Source organism: Drosophila biarmipes, chromosome 2L (genome assembly GCF_025231255.1).
Source record: "Drosophila biarmipes strain raj3 chromosome 2L, RU_DBia_V1.1, whole genome shotgun sequence".
Taxonomy (NCBI): Eukaryota; Metazoa; Arthropoda; class Insecta; order Diptera; family Drosophilidae; genus Drosophila; species Drosophila biarmipes.
In genome coordinates this window covers 22,777,324-22,802,055 of record NC_066612.1, presented here as the reverse complement: position 1 = coordinate 22,802,055, position 24,732 = coordinate 22,777,324, and the positions used below count along the sequence as shown (strand labels likewise).

Sequence of the window (24,732 nt, the reverse complement as noted above, 5' to 3'; positions counted from 1 at the left end):
TTTAAAGTGCAACTTGCAATTCATTTTCAATTTCATGCTGTATATATATACATATACACACGTACATATGAGTTTAAATAATAATCTTATCAGTTTTAAAGTTATATATTTACTACAAATAATTGAAGTTTATTTTTTAGTGGGATAACTACAAAAATAGTTATTTGACTAGAACCACCCTTTTTATAGATGCATAACTATTTTAATAGTAACCTTTACGCTTTCCTATTACGTAAGTTACTATTTTGTGGTTAGAATAGACGAATTAATTGTCGGGAACCTATTTACTGTTGATCAATTTTACCATTTGGTTTTTTCATGTGTAGATATCAAATCCAATTGAAGAAAAACACCAATTATAAAAACTTGTCTATATTTATCATTAACCTAAGTTACTACTTCTCTAACCCAAGAATGAATTTTCCCCACTTAAAAGTGCATGCTTTCCAAGCAGAAGACTAGAACTATTTCAGCCACTACTAGATACACAACTTGTTTGAATCAGGGACGCTTAAATTTTATTTTTGTTTTACTTAAACAAATAATTAGGCGCCCAGTACAAAAGTCAGTAGCTTAGTGAGCCGAAACAGACACCTGCCAGACGCGGATGGTGTTGTCGGAGTAGCCAGCGAACAGGGTCTGGCCGTCGGTGGACCAGGCCAGAGACAGGCACTGGGGCTGGTCGGCCTTCGACGTGGGCGAGACGACCTCGGGGCGCAGCTCCTCCACGGTCTTCTTGCAGGCCAGATCCCAGATCTTGATCGAGGGGCCGTAGGCAACGCACAGCCAGTAGCGGTTGGGCGAGAAGCACAGGGCGTTGATGATGTCGTTGTGCTCCAGGGTGTACAGGTTCTTGCCGTCATTGAGGTCCCACAGCAGAGCCTTGGAGTCCTTGCCTCCGGAAGTGCACAGGGAGCCGTCGGGGGAGACGGTCACGGTGTTCAAGTAGCCGTTGTGGCCGTGGTGGTTGTTCTTCAGCTTGCAGTTGGCCAAGTTCCAGACCTTCACGGTGCGATCCCAGCCGCAGGATACGATGATTGGGTTGGAGTGGTTGGGCGAGAAACGCACGCATGACACCCAGTCGGTGTGTCCATCCTCCTGGATGGTAAACTTGCACTCGGCCAGAGTGTTCCACAGCTTGATGGTCTTGTCCCGGGAACCGGACACGATCTGACGGTTATCAGCCGAGAAGGCGACCGACAGAACGTCCTAGAAGGCGAAGAGGTTCACGATTAGCTAAATGTATTCGTTCGATGCTATAAGTAATACTACATCAACTTGAATTTTCACTGGCTGCCTGGATATAGTCAGAACAATTAACTTTTGTTAAACTATTAAGCGAGAATACTGATAAAAATATATTTACTCTAAAATATTTAACTTTTGTTCACATATATTCCGACTTTACCCTTTCGAAATACATTTTATGGAATACAATTAAAGTACCAAAAAACTTAAGTGAAAAACAACAGAGTTTAGGTAAGTTTGAAATACATGATTACATTAAATATTATAGCTGAAAGACTTTTCCAGATTTCAAACAAGTTATATTAACAACGCATATCGACCAGCCAGTGAACAATTCCAGGTGAAATGCATTGTCAGACGGGGTCAGTGGGAATCAGTGATTGTTTGCCTACTTACGAGAGAGCTTCAAGCAATTCAAGCCGAGACTCGAGCGATGGGAGAAGCGTACGTACAGATGTCAACCAGTAATTCTGCCTCGCATAGGCGCAATATGTAAATCTCTTTCGACTTGTACGCGGCGAAGGCGGTGCCTAACCTCACTCCTAACCTTACTTTCAGCCGTTCGCCGGTACAAGTCGGGTGTGTGTGCAAGTCTCAAGGCCCTGAACGAACTAAATGCAATTGGAAACTTATCCCACCTTGGTGTGTCCCTCGAAGCGACGGGTGGTCTTTCCGGCGGCCAAGTCCCACAGGCGGAGGGTCTGATCCCAGGATCCGGACAGGGCGTAGTTTCCGTCGGAGGACAGCACGACGTCGCTGATGAAGTGCGAGTGTCCGTAGAGGCGCTTCTGGGGGTAGCCGTAGTTGGTGTCCTCGTCGCGGGTCAGCTTCCACACGATCAGGGTCTTGTCTGCAGATCGGACGATGACCATTAATAACCGCTACCGCAGGTTCACGTGGTGGTCGCCACAGCGAAAAACACTCACCACGGGAGGCCGAGATGATGGTGTCGGGATCCTTGGGGTTGGTGGCGATCTGGGTGACCCATCCATTGTGGCCAATCAGGGTACCGCGCAATTGCAGGGTCTCGGACATCTTGATTCAAAATTTATTTGCAACGGAGCGCAGATGAAACACGTCCAAAGGCGCTGCAAGCTGGCGGAAAAAGAGGCAGTTCCGGTTCCAGTGCTCGTTAAGATGCCAACTGCCAAATCGCGTGCAGTGTTGGACATGCAGAAACTATCGAAACTTTTGTCTGTAAATAACCTTTTCAGACTGAATTCCGCAACAGCTTCTTTTGAAGCCCTAGTACTCAGATCGGCTTCACCAGTCGAAAAATCGTATTCTTTGCATTGGGACCAAAGATTTTAATTTAGACCAAAGATCAATTTAAAAAAGACGAATCTGCTGTTGCACAAAGGTATACAAATAAATTAAAATAAAAAAAATATTTTTATTTACGTTTGTAAGGAATTTAATGCTTCCTTCCAGCGTCGTGGATGCTTCGCCATCTTCCCCGCGCAAAACTGCGGTGCAGTTTGGATTCCAAATACGCCAAATTGGGCCAGTTGGTGCCGGGATGGGAACGGAGTTGCCCTGCTATTACTACGCCCAGCTTCCTTGGAGATGGCTAATGGTGCCTTCAGCTTTTCCTTTGCGGCCGTAATTTACTTTCTTGCGAGGACACGCCCGTCAATTTAGGGAGAAAAGTCCCACTGGTCATAATTCTTCTGAATAGCATTTCCAGTACTCTGCGGATTCGCCCTAATGTGGTATTCCTTCCTGTGGGTTACGTCCCGCAGTAATGGGCAATACGGCGTCTTAGACGTGGATGTTGTGTTTTTTTTTTTTTTGTCTACGTTTTTGTAGTGAATGTTTCATTTTTCAAGTTCAAGAAATAAGCCTTTCTAGACTCAAACTGCAGGAGCCACAGTGGTTAACGTCAAAGTAAACGTGGCATTTTCACGTAACAACTTGCGTCGCTTGCGAAGGTTAAGAATCACACGGACAGATGGACAAGCGGACATGGCCATATCGGCTTGCCTAATGATCCCCATCATGAATACAAATACTTGTTAGGGCTGGAAACGCTTCCTTTCATTTTAATTACGTGAATTAATAGCTTTCAGCTTCCTCCAAATCTCGGAGAACCAAACTATTCTATTTTATCTTGGTCAACAAATCAAAATCAGCTGCCGGACAGTCAAACCATGCTACGTGCATAGCGAGTGTACTTTGAAAACTTCGGCTGCAATAAAAGGAATATGATTTTTCTACTTCTGGGCTTTGCGTGGCGACTAACAACGTTCATCGGAATTCTCTCACGAACTGTAGTTTTTTAGGTTTTTTCATTGCCCTTAGGGGCCCTATTTACGGCTCACTCCTGTGGGTAGTTCCATGCTTTCGTCGATATGAGTACGCTTTGAATCGCAGCAATCAGCTGGAGTCTTATCGGAGTTTCACATATGTATGTCTAAATTCTCAATCGTTTCACACGGATGGACTCTGTGGGAAGAGGCTATAAGGATTCACAGAATTGGAATGTGTATTTTTCACGGGACTCGAAAAATCGATAGTTATTTACAATTTTTGGTATACCTGAAAAAATAATCTGGTATAAAAGAGTATTTTTGTCAGGCCCGGACAGTATAGTAGATCGGGTTCGCCGCGGTCACACTTTTCTTTCCCTTCGTATAATAATCGTGTCGTCGTCGCTTTTGTGAACAAAAAATACGAGAAAAATCGCCCGAATCGACTTGCTTCGAGTGGGCACAAGCATTTGTGTGGATCTAAACGAGTGAACACGCGGCTTTCGATTGAACGCAACTGGATAGTTGTCTATTTTCTGCACCCCCAAGTTAACGAAAAGCCGTCAAAATTGAATCGACAAAGATTGACGAGACTTTTTCTTCCACCACAACTGCGATGGAGGATAAAGCAACAACAAAAGATCTTGATCAATGGATTGAGCAGTTGAACGAATGCAATCAGTTGACAGAGACACAAGTTCGCACCCTCTGCGACAAGGTAAGGCCCGGTCCTTGCCCATTTTCCCCAAGCGAATTAGGAGATGTTACAAAAATAATTTTCGTCATTGCATGCGAGCGAGCGACTTTTTTTGCAAATGGTGCTGCTCCACTGCGTGCCTCTGACCCTCTCCCTCTTTCCAATAGGCAGAGGTGTGGAGAGGAGAGCGCGAGGGCATGATTCACGTCGCCCTCTCTCGCTCGCACAGTAGCGGCGGCTTGCGTCGCCATATTGGAATATTGGTAAATTCCAACGGCCAAGCGACGCATTGCCGCGCGCAAGTGCGAGCGGGACAACGAGACGGGCAAGTGCGTGCGCGAATGTGACAGCTAGAACAGCGCTTTGGTCTAATGGGCTAAACCTGAGCAAAAAGAGATATTCATGTTGTATTATTGAAAAGCGAATTGTTTAACTTACTGAAATGTGCGTGTTTGTGTTGTGTCCTCTGGAAAACCGCACCCCCCGCCTTTGTGGCCCCTCGCTTTCTGCTGAGTAAATATTACTTAATGTTGTGTGTGTCGGTGTGTGCGCGCCCCTAGAATCTGTATCTACATACATATGCAAGTCGTATCTAGAAAAATGCACTTGCACTGGTGTTTGTGCTCGTTTTTTATGCCCAGCCATTCAATTAAACACTTTTGATATCAATTGTTTTTAATTTGCGATTTTACCGTTCATGAGGCGCGGCGCGCATACAAACAAACAAGCGACCAGAGTGCCGGGCAGCGGTGTTGAGGGAGGAGGGTGAGAACAGATAACGATTCATTGATTTGGGACTAAGTGGGGTTATGTTTGCGTCACCCAAATATTTGCCTGTGTTCCCATTAGGATCTCGAGCTCCGGCCGAAGAACGTTCTCCGCTCTTCTCGGGCGCGTCTTCTGCGCCCTCTCTTACCCTGTTGGTTCGGAACGAAGACGTCGAGTGCATAGTGAGGGGAGTGAGGGGAGTAGCTGCTCTGGTGTTTGTGTTTGTGTCAGTATGGGTGTGCTGGCCTCGTCATGAGTTCACATTATTTATTTTCTTTTTCGATTTCTGGCCAGGCGGAAGCAACAGCCTCCAAGGTAATGTGCATATGGCAAATCCGAGTGGCTCACGCACAAATCGCCCGTTTGCGCCACCGGGCTCGGTTTTTGCCCCGGAACTTGTCATGTCTCTTTACATCAGCTGATGGGCAAGAAATTGCTGAAGAGCTCGGCGGAACGGTTGAATTATAGTTTCTATTCATATATATAGTCCTTTTTGTCGGACCTTGCAAATAAAGTTGACCTATTTTGGGGCATAACAATTTAGGATTCTTATATTTTACTGATTTCCTGCTTATATGGCACACTTTTTAACTACGTCTGTGTAGCAGAAAAGGATCATTGTATGACTAATTGCAATGAACTTACAAACGCGTTTTGTTTCGGATTTCATCATCTTATAAAGATATCTGGCTAAGTTACACAGAAAACTCCATTTATATTCTTGCTTGTGGGCAATGTTTCAAAAATTAAAAATGTTTTTCGGCATATTCCTATAAACATTTTTGTGACGAAAAGGATCCTGCATTCTGCTGAACAAGCCTTCTAAAAAGCATCCACTCGGCACTCTGCAACAGCGTTACACTTCCCGTAACGATCGCACTATCAACGTAGATTTTCAATCCCTCTTATGGCTACATCACTATCCCCAGTAATATTTTAAAAATAAAAAACATCAAAAATTTCTTTGCCTTACCTTCACTTATAAATGAGACATAAAATAAAGGTATTTTCTTCGGTTTGACTTTTGTCTAAACACAAAAACGAAGGAGGAGCGGTCCCACGGAAAAGTCATGACCACTTTTTTATAGTTGTACGGAATAGTTTTCATTTTGTTCGGGATCACTTTCATTTTAATCAATACAATCTGCCCTTGACATATTCTGTCGATTCATGCAACATAATCAAACTAATCGAAAAGACAAAATGCAAGGCTGGCGTTTTATTTTATCTACACTTTTTAAGCTAGCGCGTCTAATAATATTAGTAACATTGTTTTTTTCATGTTAACCCTTTTTTTGTAACTAAGGACATTTATGGAAATTGTTTGTTTATGTTTATGTACAGGAGTTAAAGGGGTTTGTGGAAAGCTATTTTTGGATTAACCTAAGAGTATTTTGGCTGTACAATTGTTTTGTAGAAAACCTAAAGAGAACATTTTGTATTTCCCTAATACGTTAAACATTCGAATACACTTAGGCACTGCACTTAGCCTATATCTATGTTTTATCTTCTCAGCTAGTTACAAGCTATTTTTAGAGTTCACTTTGAGTGTTGGTGTTGATTCATTTAGTGTACTGAATAATGTACAATGTACTAATCGCTTTCCTTATCTTCTCTCCCTGGTATATATTTGGTTTGTAACACTGTTGTGTTGACTTATATTGTGATTTTAATATATACTTTGATACTGAAACACTAATAGGGTCACTGAGATTCTGCTTTTTGAGTTAAGTGTTAACTGTGTTTCTGGGTTCATAGGAAATATCAAGAATAATGCGATTGTGAACGGATAATTTATTTAATCCTTCAGTTCTGAGACGCTTATTTATCCATTGACTCAGACATTTAGACATCCATTAAATAATTACTAATTGCTTTATAATTTTCTTCCCTTTGCAGGCCAAGGAGATACTCTCTAAGGAGTCGAACGTGCAAGAGGTTAAATGTCCCGTGACAGTGTGCGGAGATGTCCACGGTCAGTTCCACGACCTGATGGAGCTGTTCCGGATAGGCGGAAAGTCCCCGGACACCAACTACTTGTTCATGGGCGACTATGTGGACCGTGGCTACTACTCTGTGGAGACCGTGACCCTTCTGGTGGCTCTGAAGGTCCGCTACCGGGAGCGCATCACTATCCTGCGCGGTAACCACGAGTCGCGCCAAATCACACAGGTGTACGGCTTCTACGACGAGTGTCTGCGCAAGTACGGCAATGCCAACGTCTGGAAGTACTTCACCGATCTGTTTGACTACTTGCCGCTGACGGCGCTCGTCGATGGGCAGATCTTCTGCCTGCACGGAGGCCTCAGTCCCTCGATCGATAGCCTGGACCACATCCGGGCCCTCGACCGCTTGCAGGAGGTTCCGCACGAGGGTCCCATGTGCGATCTCCTCTGGTCCGATCCCGATGACAGGGGTGGCTGGGGAATATCGCCCCGTGGTGCCGGTTACACCTTTGGACAGGTGAGTAGTGCATGCAGTAGGGCTATTCCAGACATTTTTTTTCGTTGACTGGCTAGTTGAAAACGCAATGTTACAGCAGTAAAAGAAAATAGCTTTATATGTTGCTTTAATTGGCTCACATGGTTGGTTAAGAACTAGTCATAAAACACCTAAAATATGCAGAATCTAATCGAAAATAACATTAAACGGAAATGATAACCTGTGACATACAGTGTACTCCTTGTAATCCATAACAAATTAAATGCAGACAAAACCAGTCGAAATGCAAGACAAAATGCCTATAGCCTTCTTTGAATTTTGACTAACGTTTGGCATCCTTTCAGGATATTTCGGAAACCTTTAACAACACAAACGGCCTGACACTCGTTTCTCGTGCCCATCAACTGGTCATGGAGGGCTACAACTGGTGTCACGATCGCAACGTGGTCACAATATTCTCAGCGCCAAACTATTGCTACCGATGTGGCAACCAAGCGGCCCTCATGGAACTGGATGATTCACTTAAATTTTCATTGTGAGTGCAGTATTTATTACCCGTCGCCCTTAAATGAATCATGTCTCTCTCTCTATTCTTTTAGCCTACAATTTGATCCAGCACCCAGGCGCGGGGAGCCTCATGTTACACGGAGAACACCCGATTATTTCCTTTAAGCTGTATTGCTAGCACCTACGCAGCTTACATTTACACATATAACATCGCATTATAACAACAAGAACCGAAACAATATATAATATATACAAATCCAACCAGCAGCAGCGAAATAAACAAAAAGGCAAGTGCTGTCAAAAAATTACCATAAAAACAACCCGAAACTAAACCTCGATGCATTTGTTTTGTGGAGATCGTTTTAAACAGAAAGAAGTGAAAGATATTGTATAAACAAAGAAAAAAGTAACCATAACAGTCGATAACACAAAAATGCATTGAACAGTTATTGTTGTTGCCCACAGCTAAAAAACCCGGAAGCGTTGCCAGTTGGGGCGGCGGACAGAAATATTATATCAAAGTTACAGGGGAAGAGCGGGATCAGTATACAGATATGATGATACAATCTAATCAAACCTACCAACCAACCAACAACCGCAAGCAACAAGGAGAACTACAACTACTTAGCTAAATTTGTTAATTTATAAAAATAACGAACTAAGCGTCGCAGCAGAAAGCCAGGGAGCAGGCATGATGGATGGATGGACTTATGGATTATGACGTGATGTGTGTATGGGCGGAAGGGGCAGACAAAGGACTAAACGGGACGAAAGGACGAACGGCAGGACGAGCAGCAGCAGACGACCCACGACCGACTAAGAAGGGAGTTTCGGTGAAGCAGCGGGAGCAGCAGCATAAAGTAGCAGCAGTATATGGCAAGAGCAGCAGGAAAAGCCAAGGCGATCGGGGAAGCGCGGGGCGGGCCAGCGATTCATACAAAAACAAAACTTATAAAAAAAAAAATAAGGAAATACAAAAAGTTTAATATTACTGATTAAAATTAATTAAAAAAAGCGAATAAAATTATTAAAAAACAAATAAAAAAGCTAAGAAAACAATTAAAAAAATTCATTATCAATTAAGTTCATATGTAACTTTAATAATAATAAAAGAAAAACAAACAAACGAACTTTCCCAACTGCAGACGAAGAGAACGGTGAAAGAGAGAGCTCTTGAGGGAACGACTTGATATCAAGCGCAGGGAGAAAGTCCTTTAAGAGTATTTAAGCTTTGAGCGGAGTTTTCGAGCTGGCAATGCCGTTTCCTTTTGGCCTGCGGCATTTGTGGTAGTATGTATGCGAGCCTGGCCAAGATAACACGAACGACAAGCGGAAGTCGAGCCTCAAACGGGCCACCTAATTGAGACCACAAAGGAGGCGTGATAGGGGAGCTGATATATGGATGGATGGCGGGGGGCGGATAGGAAGAAGGTCGTGGAGTCGCCGACGATGCCCAAGTCAAAATCTAAATCAGAGCCGGGCGGCCTTTGATTCACAGCGAAAGCGAAAGCAGAAATCTGGCCAACTTTGTAAAATTTTTTGCATATTTTAGGAGCTCACATTGCAATGGGCCTGTACAGTGGGCGCTCAAAAACATGTTTCTTCTTACTTTGTAGTTAAAAGCTGATGTTTTTATGGCTTACAACAGGCTTGATGTGTATACAATGTTGGCTATGCTTTATTTTATTTAAGTTTGAAATTACCTTCAGATAGATGTTTGATACAGATTGGGTTAGGGCTTGGCTACTCCTCTTTGTGATACTTTTTAGTTCATCTGAATAATAGGTTGCCAACTTTAAGAAAGGTCATTTTCAATAAAGAAAGAGTAATGGATTTGTTTTCAGTTGTTAGGTTGCGATTTAAAACCGTATTTTACTTTTAGTTATTTTTTATTTATTTCTACTAGATTAAAATTGGTGTTAGGCAAGTACATTTTGTAAGTCCGCTTTGAGTGGATTTTGTATATATTTTTGTAAAAGAGCATTTTCAGCGATAGTGGTTTTATCCAAACAAAGACCATAGAATAACCAAAGCTTCTTGGAAGTATTCCATATATATTTTGGGCTAACAGCTAGCCAGGAATACAATAAAAAGTGCATATATGTTTCATATGTGGGTACTTCGTCGAGCAGAAGGTTGTACTGTATCCGAGTGAGCTGTGGCGAGGACGCAAATTCAAATTGAGAACATCCCGGGGACCTCAAGTGCCCGAGAACTTGCTGAACACAGCCATACCCGTACACCTAGCGAGACTTGTCATCTATCATGCCCCAACAAACCCGAAACCAGAACAGGAGCTCCACAGGATGCAGGGGGAGGTGATTGTCGCCCGGCTGCTGTGGAGAGCTTACGGAGTGGAGCGGGGTTGGCGAGATGGAGTCGGGAGGGGTGCCTGGAGCAGATTGTATTTGTCGGGCGAGCAGCGACGTCGACTGCGGCGTATGCGACATGGAAAATCCATTATCACGAAGTGAATTTTTACTGAAAAATTTACATACCCTCTCCAGAGCCTCGCGCACCCCCCGCAGTCTCGTATAAATGTGGAAATAAATCCTGAGTGCGTGTTCAAGGGGCAAAGGGGAAGGGATGCCCGGCCTGAACATAACCCACAGAAATACAACTCTATTTGATGGTCTGTTATTAAGTAAAGGAATGCCACTGGAAGTTGCCCAGCAAGATGAATCCTAGGTAGATTTTGTATTTAATTAAAGGCATAAATTCAAAACGACGAGACCCGTTTGGGCTGCCTCTCTTCGACACTGAAAACATTTGATGTTTTTAGTATCAACCAAAAAGCTTTGTGCGAACTGCCCTGCCCAGTTTTAAAGTCGTATTGCGGGTAACTCTTCGCCTAAAGATATATTTGTACGGCACTTGCTGTAGAATAAATAAAAGAAATACCAGTTGAAGACATTGTTATTGGTGTGAAATATTAAAATAAAAGTTGGACTACCCATATCCAGCTAGTCCGCAGGTTTTTAAGTGTATTCTGACTCTTGCTTACAGATGATGGCCGAAAATGTTCGGATCATAAAACAAAAGTAAGTGAATCGGTATGATGGATACGGTTGGGGCTACGGCCGGGATGCGGCGGAGGGCGGACGGCGGGCGCAGGCCCTGTTGGTAGCCTAAATATTAAAAATTTAAATGAACTGCTCACTTTTTACGATTCTGTCCTTAGTTTACGACTGATTTTTCCGAGGGATAGAAAGAGAGGGCGTGCCTAAACAAACGTTTTGTATTTTTATCGTTGTGTGTGTGGGTGGTTTGTGGGGTTATTTCGGGGCTAGTGTGTGTGGGGTGGGGCGGGGAGTATCTTTACGATGCAAATTTGTTGCCATAAAATTGAAGAGTGTAGCCGAAAGTGAAGCGCTTTGCCTAAATAAACTTTGCAGACTACAATGATGATGATGAGTTGCCATTCCCGCTCCGGTTGATGATGATGACGCCTCTGTGAATTTTCGGGACTGGATGCTCCGCCACGTGCTGGCTGTGGGAAAAGGTTGAAAGGTCAGGCCTGCAACTCACACGTTCCTGGCAAAGCTGCGAGGTGGGTGGTGGCCCAGAGATCCGAAGGCGAGATTGCCACTTTTTCCGGGGCAGGGGGTGGCGAAAAATCAACGAAAATCGATTGCCGCTAAATACCCAAAAAGTTTGGGAGCTGAGGAGTTAACGTTACGTTGTTAACTCAACTCAGCCTCAACGTGGCCATATACAAAAAGTTTTCCTGCTCTGCAGCTTGTTCTTTTCCATCGCTTTTGTTGTTGTTCTTGCTGCTGTTCCCTTTGGCTGATAAATCCCCAACGATTTGCGTCTCAGACACAGCCAGTTTTTGTGTGCATACCTAAATTTTAGACTTTTCTGCCCTCGGCACCTCGAGCGTGTTGAAAGGGAGCCCAGCAGTTGTGAGCAATTCTATCTGGACAAAGATCTGCGAGGACTAAAGTATTTGGATTCCAAAATTAACAAGCATTGGGTTCTTATTTCTGTCCATAACTGAAAGCTAGAAAGGGTCTTGTTTGTTACAATAAAGGAAACTTCTGTGGCCGTATTTTACCATTGTTGTTAAATTTAAGAACTCTATAAAAAATTAATAGAAATGAGGATGATATGACGTCTCAGTATACCTCTAATATCAAACAGTTTAAGCATGCTTAAATATAGTTGCAACTTATACTCAAATTTTGAACAAAACTTTGTTATTTGTAAGAAGTACACTTAAATTATTTATTTCATTTATAAATTCTTTACTTAGCCCGATGTGACTAACGCAATCAATATATAAGTATCTACTTGTAGCGTTAGGATATAAATAAATAAAATGAAATGCAAGAAAAATTGAATGACCAACTCATTGAAAAGTAATTTTTGATTTGGTTACCTACTGTCAGATAGCGAAAACAATACGTTGCTCAATTACAACTAAAACTGTTGAACAAGTGTTTTCTATTTTTAACATTTAATTATAACATTCTCAGTTGTAATTCCCTATGGGCTCTAGGCAAGGCATCTCTAGTAAGAGCCGAGCCACTACTTAGCAACCAATCTAACTTAAACTGGAACTTATTGCACTGTCCGATTAGATAAGATAATTAATGCGAGACTTTAGACAACAAGCAGATAGCCGAGTGTTTTTGCGGAGGTCAATGGGCATGGAATATTAAATTAGTAATTAGCTCAGCGGCGTCAGCAACAACAACCAGATGTTGTCACAGCCCGCCCCACCGCCCCGAGCCCCGAGCTCCGACACCGCCCTCTCCACCCGGAAAACTTTTTCTTTCCCTTGCCGAGATGAGACCTTAGTTTGCTCTTTTGCTTTTACTTTTGTTTCGCTTCCGTTTTCACCTGCAGAAATTACTCAAATTTATCTACGTGTGCTGTAGGTTTTGGGGCATTTCGCTAGTCGCTGTATGGGCGCCTCCCCCACCACCACCTCCGGTCCTTCCCGCGACAGTAGACACTCAATAGGGACACTGTACTATATTACCTAGCAGCTAAATGAAAAAGTTTCAGTAAATATTTTAAATATTTAAGAAATCAAAATCAAATTAAGACAACAAAAAATTACTCTCCGATCTAAGTAAAAAATACAGTTCTCGGGTATTACGTAGTAACTATAAAATGCAAAACCACAATTGCCCTGAAAATGATAAAATTAAAACAAAGTTGGTTTTGTGTTTCCTACATTTTGTGAAGGCTGCACTGTGCTCGCATGGTACTTTTGCTTCTATTTGTCGCTTATTGTTGGATTTTTGTGTTTTCGCCTTTTTGCTGCGGGCATTGACTGAGTTCCTTCCTGGCTGCCAGGACGAACGCGGGGCGCGGAAATCGGGCGGAGGACGTAGCCAGAAGATGAAATCTCCTGGTTTTGGAGCCCGGTTTCTCGTCTTCTGGGCTGCGTGTTTCGCTTTCGAACGTTTTCTGTTGCTGCTTCCTTCCGATATACCCTGGTTTTCCCCCACCTCCCTTACGTGTTGTATTTGTATTTTTCTTTTCCGACTTTTTTCCTGTTTTTCGGTTTCTGCTATTCTTTTGGACAATTTTTTCTTTATTTCCCAGTGAATTTGGTTGTCTCGCACGTGAGCCGCATAATGAAATTTGCCACTCCCTATTGTCTCTGTGTGTGTGCCGCTTTTCCTCGCAGTGTGTGTGTGTGTGTTGGCCCAGCTGCTTAGCCTAATCTGATGTCGCCTTAAAGAGATGTCATTGCTGCCACCCCGACCACCTCCCCCGAAACGATGCTGTCGACTTAATGCGAAGGAATCTCGGCCTGAATTGGCCGTGGCTTCCGTCCTGGTCCTGCTCGTCGGCTTATTTGCATGTGCTTCGCCCGAAAGGTGACAACACCGAATGTTCAATGTGCCAAAAAACAAGCTACCATCGACATTACCCAACAAACAGACACAAAAACACACATACATTAGGTAAACGGGCTTGGGACTTTGGGATACCCAGCAGACGAATACTGCCCGAATTAGCTCAAACAAAACTCTGTTCCTTAGACAACTCAGGGTTGTTCTGGCCTCTTCTGTGTAGTAAGTGTAACTAAATTCTGGTTTGCTTTTTTCTTTGTTCTACTTACGTTAGCTTATATCTCCCCAATTATTGTTTGGATGCAAAGCGGTGAGGTATTTGTTTGTAGAAGTGTTTCCTTGCCCAACTATAGTACCTCAAAACTAGAGACTGTTCGTGATGTATGTTGTTATTATTAAATAACAGGGGTTTTCTGTTCTGCGAGCTCACAACAAAGTGTCCAGAGGTAATGCTTCTTACCTGATGCATCAATAGACGTGGCTCTGCATCTCCTCATTCCGTTCCTGCCACACAGCATACTCTGCTGCTTTGAAACCAGGGGGTACAGCCGCACGCACTCAGCACAGACAGCCCAAGGTCTTAGCTGGACCAATGTCTGACCCCTCCCCAATCGTTCTTCCCTCTTTTTACCGGCCCCCGACCTATGGCTTCACACTTTTTGGCTGCGCTGTGCTCTCAAGTGGAAAATTACTTTCGCAGCTTTATGATGCGGAAATTATATGAAAATCATGGCGAATTTGCCTTACGAGGAATGCCAGGGAGTCGAGTCCTCAACTCCTGGGCGCCGAGCTCTGAGCTCCGAGCTCCGAGCCGACCGTCGGAATCCGCATCCCGCACATCTGCATATGTAGCACCGCTATCTCTGGGCCCTATCAAGGGGCTAGCCACGCCCACCGGTCCTGCGCCCGCCGCATAATGAAACGAGCTTTTGCTTTTGCTTTCGGCTTGGCGACGCCGTTGACAACTTGTGGCGCCCCTCATCCGCGGCTCTTCTCGCCCATTCTTAAGGACACTGAGAAGTAATCGGGCTTAATACAAGCTACCTTAAATAAGAAATTAAAACAAGAACAATCTTTAGGAGTTTAAGAAACAGACTTGTGAAGCAAATGTACACCCGTTACAGCTTGTACTAATTTACGCAAATTTTCCAACGGTTCTTGGCATTTCCTACCTTCTAAATCACATATGTATTTTGGAGGCTTTTGGAAACACTAGGAACCAAAAATTTCAGTGGCCCAAATGGATTTCATGCCCATGTTTTTTTATTTTTGTTAGTTTTCTTCTCACCCACTTAAGTTTTTTGCAGTGCACTCCCCGTGCAAGCGAGCAGCTGCTGACTGGCTCCATTTCCATTTGAATTAGCATAAAACGAGGCGGCTTACGTCTGTCTATTGGGGCGAGGGTGGGCGTGGCAAGGGTGAATCCGCATCGGAATCAAAGCCGAAAACGGTTCGGGATGGGGATGGTGCTCCTGGAGCAGAGATATCATCTGTTGCTGCTGCCGTGGAGCCGTAGCTTCTGTTCTGCAGAACAGCAGCTTCGTTATCTTTTTAACTTGCTGGCTGTCGTTTATTTAACTGATAATGATTTGATGGCAGTTGGCTAAGCCTCCAACAAAGCCCCGCCCCAGCTCCCCCACTTTCATTTCCATTTCCGTTCCCATTCCCGTTCCCATTTCCACGCCCATTCCTCGCCATTTGCTGAGGTCAATTACACGCTTTCGATTAAATTTACCACGGATGCCGAAGTATTTGTTGCTGTGTTTGGTGTTGACATGGAACAGCTGGAAGATCCTGCCGCAGCAACCTACTGCTGACCCGCTCCCACGTAGCGTTATCCTTGGTATGTGCGTGTGTGAGTGTGTGCGGGTGTGTGAGTGGCACAAATAAAGTTGAATTATTATTTTTCTTTATGCTGCCAGAAGGCGGGGGCTGTGGTGGTGGGAGTGGTGCGTGCTCGGAATGCTCAAGTGTTGCCAAGTTGCATATTCGCTTCGTTATCCCATCGGGCCAACACTCACAGGCGCAAGCTTTAAAGGAGGGATTACTGAAATACCGTGTTGGATATTTAACACGGAAATTCTTCAGGACATTCTTGAACATATTTCGATTCGATTTTAAGGTTTTCTATAATTCTGCCCGTTAACCATTTGGATATTGCAGCGACTTAAGGGGACGTGGTATAGCTTAATTATAAAGGCACGTATTTCTCTAGTCAAATTTTAGGTAATTTAGGGTAAACGTAATGAGAAGAACAAAATACAAACTAGGAAGAACGCTATAATGCAGTTTCTCCTTAATACTTTAAATTTGTTATTGATCAGAATTTTGAAGCACGATTAAAAACGATTACACAATTACTTTTAAATCGTAGCCCACTTTCTCATTTTTTCATAAAGTTATTATAATTACTGTTCAGCAAAAGACAATCAAAAAAGTTTTCCGATTGGTACTAATCGAATGTCTTCCATTTTTTTGGGTCGCGGGTCTTCCATGCAACATAAATTTGGTGGGACGAACCTACAATGTCTTTGAGTTAGTCACATGGCTCCCTAGCGGGCCGAATGGTCGAAAATAGTTCGTTACAATATTATTTAAAAACAAGGAAGAACGCTATAGTCGAGTAGCTCGACTGTCAGATACCCGTTACTCAGCTTAAGGTAGCAAAAGAAAATGGAGATATATAAGCAGCAAAAAAATATTCTTAAGCGCCACCTACAGGCTATTCCAGTAGATGTTATGCGATGCGCAGGAAGGCCAGAAATCTGCATGCCAAGTTCGGCTGCTCTAGCTTTTATAGTTTCCAAGATCTCAAGGGTATACTAGATTCGTCAGAAAGTATGTAACAGGAAAAAGGAACCGTTTCTACACCCCACCAAGTATATATATTCTTGACCAGGAACACTAGCGGAGTCGATCTAGCCATGTCCGCCTGTCGGTCCGTCCGTATGAACGCTGAGATCTCGGAAACTATAAGAGCTAGAATATTCATACTTGGCATGTAGATTCCTGGGCTTCCTACGCGCAAGTTTATTTCAGCGGGGGCCAAGCCCATTCTAACGCCCAAAATCCACGAAAATCTGTAGAGCCTACAGTTTCTTCATTCTTTCATAAGAAAGAACCGAAATTGTAACTGAAATTTATTTGTCTTACCAATACATCACCAAAATGTTGAAAAAAGGTGCCACGCCCAATATAACGCCCGCAAATGGCCAAAACGCTTAAATCTGGCTGCTGCCCACATAAAATCTACTGAAATATCCGGTAGGAGCCGCCCTAAAATATAGCTTTGCTGATATAGCGATCTACCTTGTTTATTTTGAAATATACGTTTATCACCTGCAGCCGCTTGTTGATTTTCAAACAGAGCCTTTTTTTTTGGCGTATTTCCATTTTATTAATACTACAACTAAAAAAATGAATTCTTTTCGTCCAAATCCTGCACGGGTTGACCGTATACTTAAAACAGTTTCAATGTGAGTGAAATGAAGTACATAAGTTTTGTTAAAGAACGGCCCATATCCTTGGGGATTTGAGACAGCGCTAGTTTATTCAGCGGACTGCCCACTCTAACGCTCTGTAGTCAAGCAGTCGCTTTTTTATTAAGATTTCGTAAAACTCTATGTTTAAGTTTCTTTTGACTATCAAAATCGATCGTTACTTAAGATTGATGGAATCGGGCCAACTATTACAAAGTTATAAGGAAATAAAGCAGTCAACGATAGTTTGCACTATTCCGGGGTGTGCAATATTGTGATCAGTGTCTTCCATGCTTGCATATCTCCATCTCGAAGGAATAACTCTAAAGTCTGGTGCCTCGACTATCACGTGCTCGTTACTCAGCTAAGCTGTATTACTTAAAGCATTACATTTATTTATAACACCAAATAAATGGGTGTTTAAAACCATAGAAACCTTATGTATTAATTTTAGTTGCAAGAACTTGGGACCCCAAGGCACACATAGATTTGAAATGTTTGTGACGAATTATTATGTTTAATTCATTGGATAAGACGCGACCCGGGGTCTTGTAAATCTATGCGAGTACTCTAATATGACTGACAAGGATGTACTTTTAAACTAACATATTACTTAGGTAATTGATGACTTGGTCGAAAATCTCACTTTCTAGGGCCACGAGGACCACGTCGAGGTCGCAATTCAGCTCGATACACATCAGGGGTTCATTCGAAGTAGATTTCAAGAGTCTTATAGAGGGTGTGATCTTCAGGGCAAGTAGTAGGCTCAAGGCCTTATCCTTGGAGCTGGCGTACTCGTCCGAACGGATGACCTTGAAAGCTGCCTCCTTCAGCGAAGGATATAAGTGATTGAAGTACTTGTGGCGATCGCAGAGGCGCAAACCTTCACTATCCACAATTCCGGTATCTGTAAGCTCCCTGTAGGTTTTAAACTTCATCCTGCGCTCCGATTCTAATCCATCGCTCGTTTTTGGGACTTCTTTCGGTGGCTTTGTGCAATCACCCTGCACTTTATGAACCTCGTTTGAAATTGCGGCAAGCATTTCGACGGCAGCTCGCTGGACGGCATCCCCTTTGTTAATCGACTTTCCAAAGCGAACTATGGAAGCAACTGAGCAGCAGGCTACGAATTCCGGGGCATCTGGAGAGTCTTGGTGCTTTAAAATGTCAATAGATATGGTGGGCAGTGGTATCTCGTGGCAGACACAGTAGTCGCGCAGTTCCTTTAGGAAGTCCCCGTCGAGTTTGGTTGTTTGCTTAGTCGAATCCATTGTTTTCCAGGACTTTGATGTTTGCGTTGGTTATCAGAATGGTTGACTTTGTCAAAATGCTGCTTTTGGTATGATACTTGTACGATAGGTTATCGTGCTTTCCAAAACACCCGACCGATAACATACCATCCGGAGGTAGTAAATATTTTAGTCCTTTTGCATTACCAAGAAAACCGTTAAAATTGGCGAACTATCCTAAACACGTTCTGTTGAATTCAAAGTTTAAAATATAATTTTAAAGTTAATAATGCATACTGTTCATACAAAGAAAAGAGGTGACACGACTCTTTATTAAAGCGATGACAACTCTATTTTAAATCGATTTACCAGCCTTAAAATTGACTGACTTTTGAGTTGTGTGAAACAGTGACCAGATCCGCAAAACATTTAAAGTTTCATTACTAAATTGACACAATTCATTATTTGTGAGTTTTAATGGAACAGAATCAGCGCATACTATTTAAGTTAAGGGGTTAATATTTTAAAATATTTTTTTCTCTATAATTGCACAACAAAGAAAACCTTGAACAAAAAACCACAGATCATACAAACTCGAAATAACGTCTGATTTTAAGTTTTAATTCTGCAATTTTTCAATAAAAAGAGATTTATGGATTTTTTCACTTAAATTCTGTATAACTCGAGGTCCACTGAGAATTATTATACCCGTTACTCGTAGAGTAAAAGGGTACACTAGATTCGTCGGAAAGTATGTAACAGGTAGAAGGAAGCGTTTCCGACCCCATAAAGTATAAATATTCTTGATCAGGATCATTAGCCGAGTCGATCTAGCCATGTCCGTCTGTCCGTATGAACAATGAGATCTCAGAAACTATAAAAGCTAGAACCGTAGGACCTGGCATGCAGATTCTTGGGGTTCCACGCTCACAATCCGCGAAAATCTGTATAGCTTTTCTGCTTATATATCTTCATTATCCTTTTACGCAAACAAGTCTCTCAGTTTTAAAGCTATCGGGTTGAAACGTTCCCAAAAGTCTTCTTTGTATTGCAGGAACCATCCGGATCGGACAACTATATCTCATAGCTCCCATAGGAACTATCAGGGAAAATAACATTTAACAAATTATAGTTTTGGTGCTCTTTGACATACATATAACCTTCGAAGCTTGGAAATACAATTTTTTAATTAGTTCTGAATTTTGAATAAAATTTTATCAAAATCGGACGACTACATCATATAACTGCCATAGAAACAATCGGAAATTTAGTCGGAAAATATGAAAAAATTATATCTTTGGTGTTTTTCAATATATAACCTTCTAAGTATGGGCATAACATTTTTAAATCAGTTCTGAGTTTTGAATTAAATTTTATCAAAATCGGACGACTATATCATATAGCTCATAGGAGCGATCGGAAAATTGGTGGGAAAATAATATGAAACAAATTATAGCTTTGGGGCTTTTTGACATATTATCTTATAATATTGGGAATATAATTTTTTATATTTTTAAGAATTTCGAAATCAATTTAATAAAAATCGGATTACTCTACCATATAGATGTCAAAAAAATGGTCTAAAAATAAAATGAAATAGTGTTTTTTTTAAATCACTGAAGCCAGCAACAATCCTTAAAAATTTCACATGGTATTACTAAAGTTGATTAAATCTTACAAGGGTATACAAGCTTCGGCTTGCCAAAATTAGCTTCTTTTCTTGTTTTTTCTCTGTTTTCGGGGTGCAAGCCGCTCATCTAGACAATTACAAATGCTGCCTAAAAGCGTAACGGGTATCTCATGGTCGAGGAATTAAACTTTGGTGTTCTCTTTGTTTCTGGGTAAAATGGTGGTAACTCATAAAGCCTTAATACAAACAAAAAATTGTACGTCCAACGCACTTCAACAAAACACACTGAACACGGAACATTGGATCAGCCAGTAAGCCATTCCCCAGCAGTCATGCTCATAACGTCTAAATCATAACTTAAAATTCAAGAGTTGGCCTCCGGTGATGTTGCGATGAGCGAACCGCTCTCGGGTCCCTGGCTGCGCTTTGTGTACAACGGCCTGTTGCTGAGTACGGCGGTCTTCTCCGGCCGTAAAATGCAGCCGGAGAAGCACCCCTTCGCCCTGGTCGCCTGCGTGGTGGTCGGATTCTCTGCGGTTTTCGGATTGCTCCGAGTGATCTTCGCTAGCGGGCAGCCGGAGGAGTGCCGAAAGTTGAGGGACATAACGCACGGAGTCTTGGAACTGGTACCTTTGCCCCTATCCAACATGGATTTCTACATGCAGTCCACCGGGCTAAGTCCTATAGCTCTGGGGCATGCCTTCTTCGTGCTTCCCCTGATTTGCGATTTGGGTTGCTGTCTGGCGAAAAATCGGCGGGATTGTACCGTCAGCGACAGCTTGCGAAATCTTACGGTCCTTGGCAACATTGTCTCACTCGGATTTCTTGCCTACGTGGAGCGGAATTTCCTTTATCTGCGAATGATGCTGGTCATGATTGTAGTCAAGTATGGAGTTGTTCTCGTGGACAGCATCAAAGAGGACGCCGGGGAGGATCTGCAGGTGTGCGGCACAGCCCTCTTTTTGCACCTTCTCGGCAAGGCTGTGGAGTCCTCCTCCTCTTGACCCTTGGCTTAGCCCCTGACCGCTGTTTGCTTCAACGGTTTCCGTGTCCAGCTTAATTTTCCATGAATTCAGTTTTAACCCATATTAAATTTCACTTCGGCCGCTTTTCAATTGCTGTGTTCATGTTTGTTCATGTTTTTGGTATTGCCCAAGCACCTGGAGTTTTCTGCACTAAAAAAGAAAAACAATGCTATGGTTGATAAGCACATTTAGTAATTATTAATATATTTTATCTATGTATGCACGGTAAATAAGGTTAGAAAATAACACATTTTACTTGTTAATTTCAGATTGATATCTGAATGTAGTGTAATGTAATCAAACCAAAACACCTCAAAATTTTCATCTTGGCATGAACCCCAATATTATGTTTTTAGACTAACTTATGAACGGAGCATTGGATTTTGAAAAATGTTGCGTATAGCCACTAAGAATACAACTCATTGCGATGACGAAAGTGTACGTATTTATATTTATGTTGGTTAGCTGAGCACAGTGATTTCTCTTGTCTTTAACTGTTGCTATACCCGTTAATCGTAGTGTATAAGGCTATACTAGATTCGTCGGCAGGTCTGTGACAGGAAGCAGGATCATAAGCCGAATCGATCTAGCCATGTCCGGCCTAACTTCTGCCTGTCCCAACACTGAGACCTCAGTAAATGTAAGAGCTAGAATTTCAGGATTTGTCAAGTAGATTTCTGCAAATCAGCTATGGGCTTGGTGGCGCAATAGGTGTGCTAGTGAAAAGGCATATTTGCTGCAAGCATATCTTCATCCCTCTTGCGTTCCTTTTAGCTGAGTAACGGGTATCCGATAGTCGAGGCCATGGACTTTAGCGTATTTTTTGCTTTTATTAGCGTTGTAACTGAAATGTAATTTAAATAAACAAAGGATTAAGTTGGCACTACGAATTCTTCAAGTGCATACGGGGAGTTGACTTCTATGGCTTCCTTGGTGTGTCACCCACACATTATAATGATATATCGGCGATTACCAGGCGCAGTAAGTGCCTCCAGTCAGTCGCTCAAAGCAGTCGCTGATTCATCGCCCGAATTCGTTCAAATGCTTTTGTCGATGGTTTCTGTGTTTCAGCGGGGGGCTTATCAATTGATTTGGGCTGGATAGCAAGGCAATCGTATCTTTCGACACGGTATCCGTCGATAAGTACTTGCGGCGGGTATCTTAGCTCGTGCTTTCCTTGGCTGAAAAAGCTGAGTGAAGCTGAATAAGGATTTTTTTATGGGCAAACCTATTTTAAAGACAATTTAAGAGTGATCTTCTGGCTTTGTTTTTAGAAGGGAGCCAAATTTGTAACAAAAAATACTACCAGCTGCATAGGACAAATGTCAATGAGTTTCTTTTTTAATTTTATTAATATTATATCGATCAAAATTAAACTCAAGCACCATGTCGATAAAAAGGGTAAAATCCAACAAAAAAATTTTCCACTTATGGTGAACTCCGAGTGGGTAGCCGGTGTTGACATTTATCAATAATTCCCTGCGTGGGCTTCCATTTTTCGAGCTCTGCGATGGTTTCGATGTTGTCACTTTTATTATTTGTTGCTCGCGTGTCACCAATATATTTTATGTATTTTCGCGCTGCTGTCAAATGACAAACTCTAATTGCAAGTGGGACAGATTTTAATGAGGGTATGCACAAACACATGTGCCGGTACAGTGTTGGACAAAAAAATAGGTTCGAAAAGCCAAAAACTGTGCTTATCTTTATGTAAGTGTAAGCAAAACTATAAGCTTCTACCAGGTCATATCATTATTTTAAAGTCATAAATGGACAAATTAAAAAACAAGAGATGGATTCGCTACCAGGTAATCATATTTTTTCGAACAATCTAAATCAGTTTGAGATGAGATTGAAAGACATCATTCTGATTTCCGAATCTGAAATGCGCTGTATTTGCTTATACTATACATTTTGTAGCTCCAAAACTATGACTCTTCTGCTTTCCCCCCACAAAAATGCACCTCGTGATTCCAGGGCAGCGTTTTGCTTTATTCAACTTGACAAGTGAAGTGAGTGTGAATATTTTTTTAGGTCACAACAACAGCAGCAACAAGAACATGACCAGGACTCCATCAGAAAACTCCAACTCCGAGTCCTGGACTCTGGAAACTCTTGCTACCTGGCGAAATAAATAAACCGTGGGGAAAAGCAGAAAAAGAGGAAAGCACACAGGAAAATACAAGAAATGGTTCGAATCCTTTTCCATCCTGTTCGGAATTGGGTAGAAGGGAAGGAGGGGGCGGTGGATGGTGGGAAATTGCAGTCAACATTTATTTCCGCAGTATGATGGAAAAATTCGAAAATAATTTGCGAGCCATAATTAAAAGGCGACAGCTGAAAAACTCGGGGAAAATATGGGGAAAGTTGGGGCAAAAAGAAGGAAAGGTGATGGACTAGAGGGATGGCCGCGGGGGTGTGTGTTCAGGGGTGGAGCCGGAACTAGTGCAAAAGAAAGTCAGTCCCTCGATGTGCTCAATCCGCTGGGGTCATAAACAATTCCAGCATAGACGAGTTTTCGGTTTTCGCCTCAATTGGCAACATATGGTGAACAGACTCCCCGAGAGCAAGCCGAAGGCTCCCGCAGTTACCCATTGCTACGATTTTCTTTCCACACCTAGAGAAAAACCAGGCAGTCATCTATGGAACTAGCTTCCGTTCGACGGGAAAGCGACTCTAAGTGTTTGAAATATTTACATCTTGCACAAAATGAATTCTGTGCTGCCAACTTTATTTTCTGATCAGAAATGGGGAATAATTATTAAATAAATAAAGTAGAAATATGTCCTGAAGATATGAATTTGTGTTAGCAATATCTAAGACAAAAGCGTTTATTTATTAAAGACTGCTGCAATCCCGCTCTTGGAATTGGGTTGCTCTAGTCCACCTTTTGCTCTAGTCCGGTGAACATTTGATGGAGGACAACCGACTAGTTTCCTCTTAAAATAGAAGAGTATTCGCAATACAAGCCCGATACCTTTTTGTAGTGTAGACTGTGGGCGGGGCATCATTTGCATTTGTGACTGCGAATTGCGAATGCGAAAATTTAAAGTTTTCCCGATAAGAGGGTTGTAAAAGTACAAAAACGGGAGCAGGGCTGCAAAAAATGGCGACGTTTGCGAGGAACGCGACATGAAAAGGGCGGCAGACAAAAGACGAAGACGCAGGCAGCAAACAAGAAAAATCGCTGCCGGCTCCTTGGGCGGGCAAGATTCGACTGGGGGCGGGGTGATGGGAAAAGTGAAGGATGTAAGTGGGGGAGGGGCAGGACTTACTTATACGAGTTTTTCGCATTGTAGAGCGCGCGGCATTTGCCAGAAGGTGCCAACACATTTTATTGTTGTACCCTGGAAAAGGATGGTAGCGTGCAAGTTTTGGGACAGTGGCTCTACATCGATTCAGCACGAAGAATTGAAAATTACCTCAAAGCCGATCCGGAGTAAACTTAGAATGATTAGATAAAAGTAAAAATTATAAAGTTAATTTTGTTTCAGAAATGTTGGATTTCACAGAACTTTTAGCTCTGACATAAACTTACATAAACTTTTAAGAACACTTTAAAAAATCTTCAGACAAAATCAAAAGAAAGAAGTACTAGACGAGTACTGGAGCTCATTTCTGTTTATCTTTATTGAGGGTCGTTAC

At 42.4% G+C, this 24,732-nt stretch overlaps 4 protein-coding genes across 5 annotated transcripts; 2 read left to right on the top strand and 2 right to left on the bottom strand.

The window, feature by feature from the left end:
- Positions 1–492: 492 nt before the first annotated feature.
- On the bottom strand, positions 493–2,367 carry LOC108036791 (guanine nucleotide-binding protein subunit beta-like protein). The gene is made up of 3 exons (XM_017113138.3): positions 2,175–2,367; positions 1,887–2,098; positions 493–1,209 (listed from the first exon to the last, which is right to left on the bottom strand). The coding sequence occupies exons 1-3, from the start codon at positions 2,281–2,283 to the stop codon at positions 574–576; spliced, it is 957 nt and encodes a 318-aa protein (XP_016968627.1). The 5' UTR covers positions 2,284–2,367; the 3' UTR covers positions 493–573.
- Positions 2,368–3,839: 1,472 nt separating this feature from the next.
- On the top strand, positions 3,840–9,041 carry LOC108036782 (serine/threonine-protein phosphatase PP2A). Its single transcript, XM_017113124.3, has 4 exons — positions 3,840–4,215; positions 6,862–7,425; positions 7,749–7,939; positions 8,004–9,041. Exons 1-4 carry the CDS (start codon positions 4,114–4,116, stop codon positions 8,074–8,076), a joined length of 930 nt encoding a protein of 309 aa, XP_016968613.1. The 5' UTR covers positions 3,840–4,113; the 3' UTR covers positions 8,077–9,041.
- An 8,657-nt stretch (positions 9,042–17,698) lies between these two features.
- Positions 17,699–18,863, bottom strand: LOC108036720 (uncharacterized). Of its 2 annotated transcripts, none has more exons than XM_017113021.3 (2): positions 18,802–18,863; positions 17,699–18,680 (listed from the first exon to the last, which is right to left on the bottom strand). In XM_017113021.3, exon 2 carries the CDS (start codon positions 18,472–18,474, stop codon positions 17,800–17,802), a length of 675 nt encoding a protein of 224 aa, XP_016968510.1. In that variant the 5' UTR covers positions 18,475–18,680; positions 18,802–18,863; the 3' UTR covers positions 17,699–17,799. The 2 variants fall into 2 exon arrangements, with proteins under 2 accessions (XP_016968510.1, XP_050741012.1); XM_050885055.1 differs by lacking the exon at positions 18,802–18,863 and having other exon boundaries at positions 17,923–18,030; positions 18,087–18,729.
- A 1,502-nt stretch (positions 18,864–20,365) lies between these two features.
- LOC108036719 (uncharacterized) lies at positions 20,366–21,177 on the top strand. The gene has a single exon (XM_017113019.3). The coding sequence runs from the start codon at positions 20,455–20,457 to the stop codon at positions 21,064–21,066; it is 612 nt and encodes a 203-aa protein (XP_016968508.1). The 5' UTR covers positions 20,366–20,454; the 3' UTR covers positions 21,067–21,177.
- Positions 21,178–24,732: the final 3,555 nt, after the last annotated feature.